Source organism: Nicotiana sylvestris, chromosome 11, assembly GCF_000393655.2.
Source record: "Nicotiana sylvestris chromosome 11, ASM39365v2, whole genome shotgun sequence".
Classification (NCBI taxonomy): Eukaryota; Viridiplantae; Streptophyta; class Magnoliopsida; order Solanales; family Solanaceae; genus Nicotiana; species Nicotiana sylvestris.
Window position 1 is genome coordinate 69,373,433 of NC_091067.1, and position 17,571 is coordinate 69,391,003.

The following is a 17,571-nucleotide window of genomic DNA, read 5'->3' on the forward strand; positions in this document are numbered from 1 at the left end:
TGAGGGGAAACAATTTACACTACAAGATTGATATTACTCTTATACCAAATTAACAACTCACATTATAGTTCCAATATAACTTGTACATAGATCAATTATGTTATATATTGGGAGAGAGTTCAAGGTAAGGGTGCGCATGTAACTAGTGAGGGTGTAGGTGTGCTCCAGTTTAGAAACTACTGAAATTCAAATTTGTGGCTCTACTTATGCTATCCCATGAGGGGACCAATTCCTACTCTTTTCACACTGTTCATAATAATTAAATAAGTTACTCATAATTTCCATTATTTAAAACCCTTATATCATTCCCACAGAATTCCTTTTAGCAAAGAAAAATGAAGTTATCCCCTGAGGCCTACGCCTATAAAAGGAGTATTCCCTCCCTCTTTACATACATTAATTCTATCAGAAGCCTCCATCATCTCATCTATTGAATTTAAACCTCAAACCTTGATTCTAAGAATTCGTGCCTCACTTCTCTTTCATTGTGTCCTTCGAGTGTGTATATTTTCGTAACCTTCCTCCTTATACATATACCTTCGAAACAGTACGCGAACACTATTCTCTAGCTGCTCGAAAATCACTCTTTCGTTGTTTCTGTGTCAGTTCTCATTAATTCAAATAACTTCTAACAATCCATTTTCTCGTGAACCCAACTGATCGGGTGTTAGAAAGTGAAAATTAATGGATCATGAAGTGTTTGACAACGTGAAATATGAGAAAGCCAGAGCAATGGCGTTCATGTTTATTTCCTGGTCCTGGACATATCTCCCGGCCGCCGTTAAATTCTCCGGCGACTTATTGCTCGAACTCTCAGTTTATATATTCAATCCTCATGTCGTTTTTCTCATTGGCAACACAATTATAGTCTCTGTCTTATTGCTCTGCCGTCGAACAGAAGCCGATAACCACTCCGTCACTGGCGGTATCCACCGTGATGATGTCCGCTCCCGTGAAGTTCAACTACCGATCCTCACTACCTGTGACGGCGATGTGGCAACTTCTTCGCCGTCGGGGATTGCGGAGCCTAATTTCGCCGGAGATGAAAGTAAGCAGATTGATAAGGTGCAAAGCAACGCCGCAGAGACGACAATAGATGTAACAACGAAGAATATACAGATACTTCAAAGGACTAAATCGGAGGATTTGAAGCAAGAGATTCCTCCAAAAAAGCTCCGTCGTTCCCAGACAGACATGGCGGCGGTAGACACACTTAGCAACGAAGAATTTAAGCTTACTATTGAAGCGTTCATAAAGAAGAATCAAATCTTTTTTGAGAAACAGAGATTAGCTGAAACAGAGCAGGAAAAATTGATCACATAAGTTTGTGGACAAGGATTTACATTTTGAGCGATTGTAAGATACTTATTCAATTCATATCCGTAATATTACGAGTTCGATTTTTAAAACATATTGATAAATTGAGTTTTCCAAATGTTAATTATGTTAGAAAAATAACAAGAAATTGCAGTTGAAGGAGCAGTAATTACTAATACAAGAAAGCAAAGATAATCAGTTTAATTATAGATAGCATGTGACTGTACAAGGATTATTTCTGCGGTTCTGCCTATTCCCTGTTTTCTTCTTCTTTTTCCAGCCTTATTTGATTTGGATTTATTATTTTCTTCTAAATTAATAGCTTGGATTTTTAGCATAAGAGATCTAAATTTTAAATATACTGCTATTTTGTCACTCACTCCATTCTAGTTTATGCAAAGGTATTACTATTTGTCAAATAATCACTAATCTTTTTAAATATTTTAATTTTTAAATATTTTGACTTATATAATACTCCCTTCAATCCAATTCATATGACCATGTTTGCTCGGCACAGAGTTTAAGAAAGAAAAAAAAAATTTCAAACTTGTAACATAACATAAGCCACAAATATTTAAGTACCTATAAATTGTCTTGTACTTAAGGATAATGTAGGAAGTTTTAAAAATAAATTATTTCTAAATATGAAAGTGTGGCATTCTTTCTATGACAAACTAAAAAGGAAAGTATGATATATAAATTACAACATAAAGAGTAGTACTTTTCGGATAATTTTCAAAAACATAAAAAAAATTTAAAAAAAAATTATGCCCAAGCCAAAAGAATAGGTGTTTTAATCCTCATATTTGTTTAACCTGAATTCGTTTGAAGGCTAAGCAATTGAATTTATATTTTAGAACATAAACAACTGAATTAAACCAATATTCGTTGATATAAATGTGATTGAAGTAGAGCTGAGAGAATAATTAAGCAAATAATCGTGCAGAAATAATATTAAAGAGAAAGTATTGTGACTTTGTATCGACCTGATCGGTCATTTTGAGTACTACCTTTGCTTTCTGTGTTCTAAAACTTTTTATAGCTCTAACTGATGATTTATGACTTGCGTTTGTGGTCCGAGACTATATTCAGAAAAAAATTAAATGTGAATTTTTAAATAAAATGTGATTTTTTTACTTTAAAAATATGGCCACAGTCAATGTTTTTAGTAAAATATATCATCTCGGTATTTTGACAACTCCAATAGGTTCGTATGATGATTCTGGACTTGTACATATGTTTGGTTGGGGTTCATGGTGGCTCGAGTGCATTTTGGCGCATTATTTGAAAAGTTGGAAAACTAAGTTTTTAAGTTGAAATTCTTGTATTTTGACGAGAGATTCTTGATATTTGATGTTATTTTGATGATTTAGATAGCGAGCGAGTTTGTATGATATTATTACATTTGTGTGAATGTTCAGATGTTACATCGCGTTTTCGTACGTTAAAAATTTCGTTTTCGGTCAATTGACGTAGACTCGGGGATGAGATCATCTTGATGTTAACATACTTACGCTATTTATAGCAAGCGATAAATAAGTGTTATGAAGGATAAGAGGGTACACAGATTAAGGAAAACGAATTTCGTTGAAAGTGGCCAATTTAGAATAAAATACGGGTCGAGCGACAATACCCCGATAATTATGAACTAGTACCATGCAATGTACCATACGATCACGGTAGTATAATATATAAAGTATATATGAAGTATTTTAAAAATAAGTAAAATTTTAAGTGATTTGTGATAATTTTTTTAATTATACGGGAAATTATTTAATTATCGGGTAATAAGACATTACCCGATTAACTAATAAGTGGATAAAAAAATTAATAAAATAACTCACCGTACTCCCACGTGGCAGTGTGCCACCATTCAACATATGACTCATAGTCATATGTGTTGCATGACAAAGTAACGTGTAAAGTTGAATGAGTCATTCAGTAAGATTTGATTGACTTAAGATAAGTCTTGAACTTGATATAACATTTAAGATCCATGGGATCCTTTCTGAAAGTAGAAAAAACGAGAAACAGAATCTTTAACCAAGCTTCAATTCATTCCTTGATTTGAATCAAAAACGTTGGAAACAGAAGCTTCAAAAAAACATTGGATCAAGCTTAAAATTTAAATCCATTCTCTAGTGCAAACAAACACTCAAGCATAACAAGTTCTCTAGTGCAAACAAACACTCAAGCATAACAAGTTCGTTCCAATTTCAAAAAAATCCAGTATAAATTTCGCAGAAGTAGATTCGTTCAAATAATTCCAGAAACAGGTATGTTAAGGCTCTCCCTTCTTTCTTTTGGCATGGTCCAAATTATACTGAAGAAACGAGCAAACACATAGTTTCCATAAATTACTCTATTCATAGAATTATTAGCGGTGTCTATATTCTTGATTCCCATGAAAATTATTATTATTTTCTATTCACGGGTCTCAGAATAATACGCAGATGGAAAAAAATTTATCCGGAAGGAATATTAAGATTATTACGTATTTTTCATGCATTTCATACATGTGCATTGACCCATGACCTGATGGCGTTATATACGCGTATATATGTAAATACATGTATATGTGATATGGGAAAAGGTTACGGCATTATATACACATCACCACTTGATCAACTGCTATATATTGATGATGTTGCCCACAGTGGCCGAGATGATATGATGGGATGCCCTTAGTGGCTTGATGATATTATGTACACTCATACCTATGCATGACACGACATTTATATACGTGTGCATGACATTATAAACGTTTCAGGATTTACAAATTTATTCAGATTTAAAGATGTGTTTCTTTATTCCAGTGTCTTTTCCGTACTAATTTTCATGCCTTACATACTCAGTACATTTTCCGTATTGATGCCTATTTCACGGGGCATGTGTTTCATGCCCGCAGGTGCAGGTAGGCAAGCTGATGGTCCCTCTTCTTAGGATCCCTGATCAGCGAGAGTTGGCATGCTCCATTTGATCCGGAGCTGCTTTTGATTTTGGTACGATACGTTTGTATATATATACGTATGTAGGTATGACGTACATATATGTATGGGTATGACGTGACTCAGTCCCGTCTTTATACAGTTATGTTTCTATTAGAGGTCTGTGGACAGTATGTCTAGTTGGGTTGTATGTGGCCTTGTCGGCTTTCAGTTTTGGATGTATAGTTGTCTATAGCAGCCTTGACGGCTTGCCCAGTGTATTTTACATGTATACGTACATATGCCTTGATGACATGTTTCCTTCATGTAATTTATTTTCGTAATGCAGCAGATGTTATTCAAATTCATATCTTAGACGCATGCTTAGGGGTGTTTGACAGGTAGGACTCAGGCACTCGTCGCGGCCCATTGGTTTGGGTCGTGACATTGGATTAGAGCCCAAGAGGCTCGAGTGAATTTTGGATGGGTAGCACAGGGTTTTGATAGCTGAAGGCATTTTCTGGTGTTGCTGAACTGTAGGTCTCGCAATTGCAAGAACCTACTCGCAAATGCGATCCTCGCATTTCCGATGTCAAGATTGCATTTGTGATATTGGGCATCGTTGGGGACTTCGCAATTGTGAATTCACTAGCTACATCTGCAAGCTAGAAGGCATCACATTTGCAACTCAAGCTGGGCTGGGCAGCCTTCGCAAAAGCGAAGGCAGCTCGGTTTTGCGATATGGGGCTCTTCGCAAAAGTGACTATTTTATAGCAATTGTGATAACAGAGTAGTTAGGACACTGATCGCATTTGCAATTAGTGGTTCACTTTTGCGATGGTCGCAATTGCGAACTCTGGGTAAAAGGTGGGGATATCGTGACTTAGCTCATTTTACACTATTTTTCAACCCTAAACTCCATATAGGCGATTGTTAAGGAGGATTTTCTTCCCAAATTTATTAGTAAACATCTTTAACTAGTTTTCAACCAATTTCAACTGCTCTTACATGAATTTTAACATCAAATCTATGAATTCAAAGTAGAAATTGGGGGTTTTGGGTAAGGGTGTCTAACGGGTGGGCCGGGCCGGGCTGGGTAGGGAAAAGTTAAAACCGTCCAGGTTTCGAACCGGGCCGGTTACGGGTTAGTGGATTCGGGTTTATCCGGGTTAAAAATGAACCGTAAGGGTTACGGGTCCAAGGGGTCGGGTCGGGCCGGGTTAGTATTTTTTTTAATTTTGTATAACTATTGTAATGTATATTAATATAAAGTAAAAATATAAAGAATACAATGAAGATAAAAAATTGCACTTATAAATTGCAAGTGCTATATTTATTTCAAAATTCAAACTTACAAATTGAAAGGTTTATATCTTACAACAAGTAAATTAACAAAAAAGAGTAAATTCAAAGGTTTTGCATTACCTTAGACTCTAAAACCTTAAAAAAATCAAAATCTAGCCTTTAAATCGGTCCGGGCTAGTTAACCGGTTCTACAGGAATTTTGGTTGACCGGGTTTGACCGGTCCGGTTAACTTGATGAATTAAAGTGAACGGACCAACCCCCTAACCCCAGTAACCCAGCCCACTCGGCCCCCAAAGTACCGAGCTGGGTCGGTCAGGGTTTCAACCGGTCTGGGTCGGCCGGTCCCGGGTCAACCCGGCTCGTTTGATACCTATAGTTTTGGGTAGAATTTAGGGATTTTATAAAATTGAGATGTAGAACTCAAATTGAGTTTTGAGTTCGAATTTCGAAATAAATTATATATCAATGCTCGGGGTGAATGGGTAATCGGAATTTGGTCTGAATCTCGAATTTCGACCACATGGGCCCCGGTTGACTTTTTAAATTATGATCAAAATCGAACATTTTTTATTCGTGGGTAGTTTCTAAAGCTTGTTTTGAATTATTTGAACACTACTTGGCTAGATTCGGCTGGTTTAGAGGCTTGTCCTAAAGGAAATGCCGATTGATTATTGATTGTTGATTGTGTTTCGGAATGCGGTAGGTGTTTTGCCTATCTTTGTTGAGGGAATATTTCCTACTAAATGAGATTGTACATGTGGGGGTGATGCATATATGAGGTGATGAGCGTGCATGTATGTGCCAGGATTTTCATGCTCGGGAGGGGGAATTATATGCTTCTTTGTGCCTTTGTTGAGCTTAGTGACCCCTTAACTTATGCTTCATTTAATTTGATTACTATTAAACCTAATTAACTATGTTATGAATCATGCTAGAATATATGACATCTTAAAAAAGATTTAATGTATTATTTTTGAGATTCGTTTGCATACTTAACTTGAACGCAGTATCACGAACTTATATTTATACATGTTATTATCATGTTACTTGAGCTTCTTTATCCGTAATAAGAGATGATGATTGGGGCCTTATGTCTGCATTTGGGACGGGTATTTCTGTGTAGTTGATATGATGTTGGCACAATAGTTATTGTCATGGGTGTGAAATAATATAGGCTAGTTGGTTGTTATCGTGTGAGAATAATGAGAGTTGGATTCTTGTTATGATTACTCGTTCGTTTAACACTTACATGCTCTCTACATTAGTTTCTATTGATGTTTGATGTTTTATATGTTAGTTTCCCGTTTGGGTTCCTTATGTAGGTACCTTCGTGTTTCCTATTTGGTATGTGATAAATATAAGAGTCCACCAAACTCTATAGAGAACCAGGTTCTCTAGCTGTTTCACTAGAACACACGCACATTGCAGTAATTAAATGATAAGAGGAATTGTACGTGGAAAATTCCCAGCTTAACCGGATTAAATACCACGACCTACCCTTGTAGGATTTCAACTTCACTACTGAGCAACTTTTAGATTACAACCTAAGCAACCTAGAAATTATCTCTTACTCCCTCACTAACTTGTAATACTCTATTACAAGCCACTTTGTAATAACTCTATTACAAAGACTTTACAACTCGACTAACTCTAGCCAAGACTCAAACACAATGGTTTAAGATTTACAAAAGGGTTTCCTACAAAATACTTCTAAATGAGCTAAGTAGGAATTACACTTGCAGAACTATTACAAAGTTACAACTTAACTAAGGACATACAATAACTTGATGTGGGAACTAGTCCGTAGTTGTTTTGTTCTTTGTTCTTGATGCACTTGAGAATTACTTGCTAGATGATAAATCACGTGAGAGAGCTTAAGTGAATTTTCTGGGTGTTCAAGTGATTTGTTTTACCTTCCTTGATTGTAATAATATATGTGTCACATCACTTACAATGATGTAAGCAAGGTAGGTAAAAGGTCTTCCCAATAACGTTGACTGCTGCACTATTCCTGCACTGTAGCGTGTGCAGCAACAACTTTTCCAGCTGGAGAGTTGACTTGGTACAGTTTCCTCTGGAGCTGATAGAGACATGTTCCCTCAGTTATTCCTTCGACTTTGGATAGTTGAACCATATCCCAAACTGGAACCTTGTGATCCTAAGGTCTTGAGAATGTGTAACAGGTAGGTCTTGAGAATATGTAACAGGTTCCTTATCTAGCTTTTGATAGTAAGTTTGTTAGATCATTAAAACATAAGACAAAGTACTTGTAACCTATCAATTTACCCATTTTTGATGATGACAAACTCATTAAAAATCCCAGAAAGAACCATACAGAACCAGACAGTAAACCAGAAAGACCTTAAGTTTTCCTAAGTTTCCCCCAAACTGCATTCCCCTTAATCGAGGCACATAAAAAATAATTATGCAATTATTCTTCCCCTTTTTGGCATCATAAAAAGACCAGTAACAGGCTATTAAGAAATAAAGAAGTCTAGCTTTAAGTTAACTCATGCCATTATGTGCATACAATTATGACAAAAAACAGAGCATAAAAGCAAGGTATAAACAACAAAAATGAAAAACCTTGCATTAACATAATTTGAATTTTTCAACAGGAGCAGAATCAATGTTACTACCACATCCACAATTTAGAACAATCAACAAAAATACCACAAATCATCATCATAAGAACTGATACGGAGGGACTTGACCGCATACTAGATCATAGACTTGACACTGAGGGGATACTATTTAGGGAGCACTGGAAGGAGAGGGCTTGGAGGCACGTGCAAGGATGTTGAGGACTAAATCGATTCGAGCATTTGCTGACATTTTCTCATGGAACAATCTCTCTTTCAGGTTCTCCACTTGTTTCCTAAGATCAACATTCTCTTTTGTCAGACGAGCAACCTCCTCACTTTGGGAGCTACTGGAACCAGATGCCTCTTGCAGCTGACTTAACTGAGTCTCAAGGATAGCATTCCTTGCTTTTAGTTGCCTTATCTCAGTAGTAGCATTGTCTTGAGCATTTATCAACTGAGATATGGTAGAAGTGCTTCCAAACCCTCCAAATTTCTCAATACACTCACATTCTTCAAGAGTTGCTTTTGAAAAAATTTGCTTCTTGGTGCCCACTTTAACTTGTCCTGGAGGAACCTTGAAGTGCTCAAAGACCTTGGTGAGAAGGAATCCATAAGGCAGCCCATGATTACCATCTTTACACTCTGCCACTTTATTCATATGATCTATCATGATCCCAGGCAGGTTGATTGTAGTGAAGTTATCCAGTGCTTCCATGAGGAACAGGTCTGCACGAGAAGTGATAGATCTTCTCTCAGCTCGAGGCATCAATAATTTGTTCACCATCTCAAATAGCAGTTGGTATACAGGAATGAGGGCCTTCTTCTAAATTCGTTCCCCCTGCTGAACTGGTCTATCCTTCAAGATTGCGTTTCTGAAGTTTTGAGAACAGGTTTCTTGAACACTAGACAACCCTTCAGTAGGCACACCAAGAATAGACCCCAACAAGGAAGAGTCCGTTACCATATCAACTTCATTCACCAAGACACAGATGTGATCATCCTCAACCCTAAATAAGTCGGCATAGAAACTTTGAACTTCCTCCTCATACACATTAGTAGCATCACTTGTGAACAAGTGTGTCCACTATTGGAACTCACATACAACCAACTGACTCATACCAGCCTCTTCCAAGATATCAGGGGCAAATGTGCGGCCCCATAAAACCTTTTGGATCCTCAGTTTCTCTTTCCCATCACTCCTTAGTTCACCAACTCTGGCCTTCTTTGAGGAACCATGTTCCTCATCAGTATCAGTTTTCCTCTTAGTAGACTTGCGGACACTCTTCCCTTTTTCATCAGACTTCACAGAATTTTCACCCAATTCTTCCATCACAATAGCACCAGACGTTTCCACAGACTTATCACCAGATTCTTTCAATACATTTCCACTAGAGACAAAATCATCATACTTGTTCAAATTTTCAGTAGACATAGGAGATCCCTTTTTGGATTGGGGAGACCATGCTTTTGTGAGAACTTTCTAGTCAAGGAACTAGGTTCCTCGGCTTCTTCCTCATCTACATTCACAATAGGCATTATATTCTCATTCACAACTTTGCCATCTTTCACTAATTTTCTTCTCCTTGACTTTGCTTGACGATTCTTAAGCGCAGACGCAAGAGCCTTGTTCTTTTGCAACCTTGTAGTGGGTCTCTTAGGAGTTGTCTCTTTATCAACAACTGATCTACGCTTAGGCAAACTGGCAATTGGCAAATCATCAGAATACCCTTCATTATCCTCCCTTTGTTCTTCAGACACAGGTCTTATCTCAGGCACAACCACACTCAAGGGCTCAGCATCTAAATGAGGAGAGGGAGCAGGTTCCTAAGAGGACCCCTGAGTTAGATCCTCCAAAGAGGGATCAGGTCCTCCAGCAGGTTCCCCAATAGAACTTTCCTGTGCTGATGGTTCAATAGGAACAAGCTCATTACCCTCTCCAACAGTCTCAGACTCTTCCCCTAAGTCTTAAGACCATCCTCACTTCCTTTTACAAAAACCCGTTCATTAGCTATGGACAACATATTTTCTATAGCTTCTTTTTATTATAAGTCCATGGGAATCTCAGAAGAAGTAGGAGTGTTACCTGTGGACAGAGGATCAGAAGCAGTCTTTGTTGAGTCAACGTTTTCGAACACCTCAGTTTGATTTACATTTGACCCTTCTTCCATAGGAGAGCTTGAGGTTTCCTTATTTTCTTCATTCTTAGCTGTACTCTTTTCATCCCCCTTTCCTAAAGAAGTGGGAGAAGAACTCTAGGCTACAAATCTTTTGGGAGGAGAGGAGACTGAATGTGGGGATGACTCTGTTCTAGGATTTTGGCTAGTAGTAGTATGGACAGGGGAGTCTAGTGTTGGTGTTTCAACTGGTGAGGACTCAGTGGGGGTGTTGCTTGGAACACTGTAGGTTACTTGATTTTCAGCATGGTGATAAGAAGAGAGAGGATTTGGTATACTGAAGAGAGAAAGAAAAAGAAATAGGTTTTAAAATGTTAATGTGAAGAGCATAATGACAAGGATAGATGTATTTATGATGAATGAAAGACCGGTTAGAAAGGGCGCTAGTTTTTAGGGAGTTGGGTTGATTATTAACGTGTGAGACGTTTGGGTTCAAAAGACACATGACTAAAAACTGACATGCTGATGATGTGGCACTTGTTTTAACCGTTCAAAATTATGCATGAGAGAACATAAAAACTACTAACCTGTGTCAGGAGAACTAGGTTCCTGACTATCTTGTATTTGTAAGCTTTGCCTTTTTTACCAGCGTATATTGCCTTTGCTCTATAATCATCAAGCGTGTCTACCTGTAAAGGTATATAGATGAGTTAGACTTTGTCAGAAAATACTTATCAGCTAATTTTACATGCATATTTTATTCATAGTCAATCATTGAGGGACCAGGTTCTCAATTGGGTTTTATCAACCCCAGTCCCAGATGATTTTTCTCAAAGTGTTCTCTGCTCAGGGATTTGGTAAATATATATGCAATTTGATCTTCAGTGCTACAGAATTTCATTTATATAAGCCCTTTTTCAACATTGTCTTCGAGGAAGTGATGACGTACATCAATGTGCTTGGTCCTCTTATGTTGAACTGGATTTTTTTCCATGTTGAGTGCACTTGTATTATCACATAAGAGAGGCACACAGTATGAGAAGACTCCAAAATCTTCCAATTATTACTTGATCCATAGTAGTTGAGCACAACAAGAGGCAGTTGTTACATATTCTACTTCTGCATTTGAGAGTGCCACTGAGTTCTACTTCCTTGTACCCCATGAGATTAGGCAAGAACCCAGGAAATGTACCATTCCAGACGTGCTTTTCCTGTCCACCAGATATCCTACATAATCAGTGTCAGCATACCCAATAATATCAAAGTTGTCACCTGAGGGATAGTAGAGAACCAGGCCCTGCATTCCTTTGAGACATCTCAATATTCTCTTGGCAACCTTCGTATAAGATTCCTTTGGATTAGATTGAAACCTTATACAAAGACCCACACTGAAAATAATGTCTGGTTTGCTTGTAATGAGATACAGGAGTGACCCTATGATCCCTCTATACATGGTCTAATTTCCAGGGGAACCGGGTTCATCCATGTCTAGACGGGTAGCTGTGGCAGTAGGAGTGTCGATGACTTTTGATGCTTCTATGTCAAACCTTTTCAGTTGCTCCTTGATGTACATTTGCTGACTTATCAATGTTCCCTTATGAGATTGATTCACTTGAAGTCATAGGAAGAAATTTAATTCTCTCATCATACTCATCTTGAATTCACTCCCCATGAGCTTTGCAAATTCTTCACAGAGAGAGTCAACTATGGCACCAAAAATGATATCATCAACATATAGTTGAATAATGAGTAGGTTCCTCCCTCATTTCTTCAAAAAAAGAGTGTTGTCAATTTCCCCTCTTGCAAAGCCATTTTCTAGAAGAAATTTTGACAACCTTTCATACCAAGCCCGGGGAGCTTGCTTTAGCCTATACAATGCCTTGTCCAGTTTGAACACATGCTCAGGATGCTCAAGACACTCAAACCTAGGAGGCTGCTTGACATAGACTTCTTCTTTCAGGTAGCCATTTAGAAATGCATTTTTGATATCCATTTGGAACAATGTGAACTCCATATGAGATGCAAAGGTAATAAGAATTCTAATGGCTTCCATTCGAGCTATTGGAGCAAATGTTTCATCATAAGCAATCCCTTCTTCTTGATTGTAGCCTTGAACTACCAGTATTGTCTTGTTTCTTGTTGTATTTCAAAACTCATCAAGTTTGTTCCTGAATACCCACCCGGTTCCTATGATAGTTCGATCTGCTGGTCGAGGAACCAGGTGCCATACCTTGATCCTTTCAAATTGATGTAGCTCCTCTTGCATGGCTGTGATCCAGTCTGCACCTTTCAATGTTTCTTTGACATTTTTGGGCTTTATTTGGGAAAGAAAGGCTGAGAAGGCAAGTGAGTTTCTTGCTATTGATCTATTTTGAACTCCTGAGTCAAGAGCAGTGATTATGTTGTCAAGAGGATGTGAGTTTTTATGCTTCCAATTTGGTACCTGAATCTCATTGGTAAAGGACCTAGGTATGTCTAACTGAGGTTCTTGGGTGCTTCTTACTTCAGCAAGTGGAGTACCTTGTACTGCATCAACAACTCTGTTTTTCAGCTTTAGTTGTTGCAATAGGGGTGTCACACCTCCTTTTCCACCTACACCTCGCAAAGGAGCGTAAAAGGGAGTTTTTCCAATTAAAGGACAATCGAAATGGGATTTTATTTAAAGATCCAGAGTCGCCACTTGGGAAATTTATGGTGCCCCAAGTCACCGGTTGAATCCCGAATCGAGGAAAATATTGACTCCGTATTACAGTCCGCGAACCAGAAATCCGAGTAAGGAATTTTGTTGACCCGAGAGAAGGTGCTAGGCATTCCCAAGTTCCGTGGTTCTAGCACGGTCGATCAACTGTCATATTCAGCTTATTTATCTGATTTTTAATATATGTTGAATCTATGTGCAAATTTTAACTGTGTACCGCTCTTATTATTATTATTTTTTACTGAGAATTGCAACATCGTAAAAATACAGCTCGAACCATGTCACATCAATGCACCCGTGGTTATTGACACATTTCAACTCTGTTGAGATTTAGATTTGGGTCATATAAATGTGCACCCGAGTTTAAGAAGATAACATTATTAAATACGTGCCTAAAGCGACTAGCGTATCATTATTTTGGGCAGGGCCGTGAAATTTTGCTAAACGGCCCATCCCGAAGTCTAAGTAATTTTACCAACACGTATAGAGGGCCCCACAACTTGTGTATTTTCGTTTGTCGAGGCTCGTCTCATTCATTATTTAAAACAAAAAGAATTGCAACGTCATGGAAATGCATCTTGAACCACGTCGCAATCAATGTACCCGTGATTGTCGATATATTTTGACTTCGTTGAGATTTGGATTTGGGTCACATAAATGTGCACCCGGGTTTAAGAAGGTAATGTTATTAAAGTACGCGCCTAAAGAGACTAACGCGTGATTATTTTGGGGAAGACCATGAAGTTCGCTAAACGGCTCGCCCTGAAATCTAAGTATTTCTAATATACATTTAATGAGGGCCCCGCGACTTATGTGTTCTATTTACTGAGGCTCGTCTCATTTCATTTATAGGTCCATCCTAAAGCGAACTAAGATTTTCTAATCAATTTGTCTCTAAAATATGGAAAAATCCTAATCGATTTTGTCAAGGGCCAAAAGGAATGATTGCAAACCAAATATGTCTCAGGGCTCAAGGATAAGCCCGAAGAAATGTGAATTGGCACAACCAAAAGCCGACCCGACGTAGTCTTCGGTCGAGGCCCATGCGAGTATGCAAATAAGGTACAACCCGGGCCATTCATTAAAGCACTAAAGCTCAGGTGGCCTGGAATTAGGCTGACCACTAGACCGACACAGCTTTAGTGGAATCAAATCGAGTACCCATCAAAATTACTGCGTCCTTTTACTCAAATGAACAGAACATGGTTTGAAGATTAGATTATTTTAACCACTTAACTACTGGTCCGTTTTTTACTAAAGGTGAAAGAGCAAATTAAGAGGTAGCTTTGAGTTCGACAACAAGATTGCATATCAAGCCTTCAAGAATTAGACTATTGGTCATACACCTCTACCAACGCTAGTTAACACCTATCTATTAAGAACTAATTAGCATGATAGGAATTACTGCGATACAATACATGCTCAACCGGACATCAAACTTGATTTCAAATCCAACTGTTTCCCTCTTTTTTTGAACATAAATGAACGCTAAACTACACATACATCCATTGTACTGAATTGCAGTAGATAATCACAAATTTGAATGGGTTCCAAGCAGTTCACATGCGGTTTATTACAAGCTATAGATTCAGCCATTCCAAATTACTTAAACAAACAGTCCTAATTACAATTCAAACCATTACATTCAATTATAAGGAAGATATAGTAGCTACTGAAGTTTTCCAATGAAGTTAGGTTTCCCTTTCATTTTTATTTCAACAAATTCTACATGATGTGGAGACTCATCATGTACCTGGATTGGGAAACAGGACAAGAAGAAGGAAAAGTCAACAGCAGGTAAGCAGCAGTCAATACAGCAGTAATGGGATTCAGAACAGCTCCAAAACTAATTTTAAAAACCAGAATAACACAAAACCACAACCCAGAATGAGTTTGTCAACCAACAGCAATACAAACACCCAAAACAGAACAAACTGAGCTCGAATAAGTTCAGAAGCAGAATCAATAGACTGCCAAATGGATTCAACAATCAAAGGGGCAAGAACTAGTGCTTGGAATCTAAATTTTGCCTAGCACTCAATAGAACAATATCTTTTCTTTTAAACTCTCTCTTAGAATTGATTCAAGACTCAAAAATTATTCCTCTCAGATTCACTTTTCCTCTCTTCAGGTCCCTCTCCTCTCTCAAAATTCCAGCTCCTAAATCTCTCCTTAGTGGCTCTATTTATTTGCCCAACCACAGACCCTTCCCCCTCTCAAAAGTAATTAAACTAATACCACCACCATCTTTTTGCCCATGATATTCTCTTACAGCCCATTATCACGTGTCTTGAACCAAAGGCATGGGTAGCATATAATATTCCATTAATCCTCATGCTATTATGTTTTGTTCCCCACTAATACTAAACAGTTGTAATAGTTTAATGGTATTTTAGTACCCTACTGTCATCCCACTTAAACTAGCCAATTTCTGAACTTTTCAATCCCCAAACTACCCCCTTAGCCCCTGTGTATTATCATACCCCAACCCCTTTCAATTTGTGCCCATCCCATCAGCTATAACCAATTCAATTCGAACTCAAATGACCGTTCAAACTAGCATTTAAATCAGATCAAATGGCATCAACAGAAGAACCCTGATTTAGTCAGAATTGAAGCAGTGCGAATCACATTATTATCAGGTTATTTAATCAGAATTGGAGCATGTAAAACTAATCGACGACACTTATTCAATCGACTATACGAATTACAACACACACAGCAAATAAGGATCGAACATGCACACAGGTGATTCGAATCATATTGATGGAAACAGGGATTCATAATAAAAATTGACTAATCGACGACACTCATTCAAATCGATTATATAGTTTTATCACACTCATTAACCATGACCAGAAAAAATTTGACCAAATAAAGGGTCATTGAAGACGGGCAGAATCAGTCAAAAAAGAAATTGAAAAACCAACAAAACTAAACTAAGCCAATAAACAGAATAAACAAACACAAACTGGAACAAACAGGAAAGGGAAAATACCTCAAGAACACGGAACCTGGACGACCCTGATTCGAACTCAAACTCGAACTGTTTGAGGTTGAACGGACCTTATTCGAGTTTTCTCAACTAAGAACACTTCGACTAAAGTCGATTAGACCCCAAACCATCCTTCAGTTGGGACAGATTTCAACATCTGGCTTTCTAGGGTTCTTGTGGGTTTGATTTGGGTTCTAGTGGTTCTGGTCTGATTCGAACCAAACCAACGGTGGTTTGGTAACGAGGGGGGTCAGGGACATGTCCGGTATGAGTTGGGGACTGGTTGGGGTAGATCTAGTTTTGCTCGAATCTTCGGTTGAAGATTCGAGAAGCTGGAGGTAGATTCGAGGCAAACGGTTAGCAGATCTATAACGAGGGTGATCAGATGGCTTAGGGGTGTTAATTTGGTGACCGACGGCGTTGTTGCCGCCGGGTTTCAGGCGAAGGTATGGGGTGGCGGCTCTAGGGTTTTGGGGGGGTTGTCTCTGAGAGAGACGACTGAACATGGGGGTTTGGAAATGAGAGGGGGGGTAATGGGTCTGGGGTCTATTGGTGTATCAAACTGAGAGGATTAATGTGATCCGTTGGATCAGTGAAGATAGATGGTCCAGATTAGGTTAGGGGGTCAAACGAGGTCATTTTGGTTAAGTACCGAGGCGGGTTTGGTTTGGAGTAGACGGGTCGGGGTCGGGTTGGGTCAAGGCTTTAGGACCGTTGATCAAGTTAATTTCAACGGTCCTGATTGAAGTGCCTGAAACGACGTCGTTTGGTTGAGCTGGAGACGGGCTGGATTTGGGCGGGCATTGGGCCTGGACTTTTCATTTTCAAAATTGGCCCAGTCCGAAATTTCTCTTGTTTTCTTCTTTCTCTTTTTTAATCCCTAAAACCAAAAATTCCTAAATTGACTTGTAAAACCAAAATTATTTTAAAAAGATATTAATTAACCCTCAACAACAATTAACTCACGAGATCGAAAAATAAAATCGCACAATTAAACAATAAAATGGCAAAACTACCGGAATTCCTATTTTTGTGATTTTCATTCTTTAAAGTAGGACATGGTTTAATTAATTCCAAAAATGCATAATTAACTCCTAAATGCACATGCAACACATATTTTTTGTATTTTTCTTAATTGAAGTAGAAATAAACATGTACAAACAACAATACAAATAAATCACAAACAACGCCAAACCATTTTATTTTGAATTTTTGGTAGTAGTTCTCATAGGGCAAAAATCACGTGCTCACAGCTTCCCCTCTTTGTCCGAAAACACAAAGAGTTTTCGTGCAAAGATAACGTGAGCGGATACGAGTGATTTTTTCCCGTTGGAATACTCCGCGTGAAGCAATTTTTGAAAGATTTAACCAAACCTTTGCTTCAAAGGTTTCCTACATATCCCTGGCTAAAAGGGAATCAGGTTAATGTAGTTCGGGAAGTTTCGGTAGCTGGGACTACCATGGAGCTGTTATTTTGCTGTTACTGTTGTTGTTGTTGATGTCACCGCTTACTGACCTCCTTATTACACCTTGATGAAAGATAAAGAAGTTATACTAAGCTATGATCCATGAATTACAAAGATTTATCCTCAAACTTGGTCATGTGACTGTTGCTGCCTTTGTTGCCTT

At 38.2% G+C, this 17,571-nt stretch overlaps 1 protein-coding gene across 1 annotated transcript; it reads left to right on the plus strand.

Annotated features, from left to right (window-relative positions):
• Positions 1 to 346: 346 nt before the first annotated feature.
• Positions 347 to 1,411, plus strand: LOC104213292 (uncharacterized). Its single transcript, XM_009762767.2, has one exon. The coding sequence runs from the start codon at positions 685 to 687 to the stop codon at positions 1,321 to 1,323; it is 639 nt and encodes a 212-aa protein (XP_009761069.1). The 5' UTR covers positions 347 to 684; the 3' UTR covers positions 1,324 to 1,411.
• The last annotated feature ends 16,160 nt before the right edge of the window (positions 1,412 to 17,571 follow it).

Excerpts from the sequence above, each read along its gene's own strand:
- LOC104213292 (XM_009762767.2), top strand. The coding sequence starts at position 685 with ATGGATCATGAAGTGTTTGACAACGTGAAATATGAGAAAGCCAGAGCA.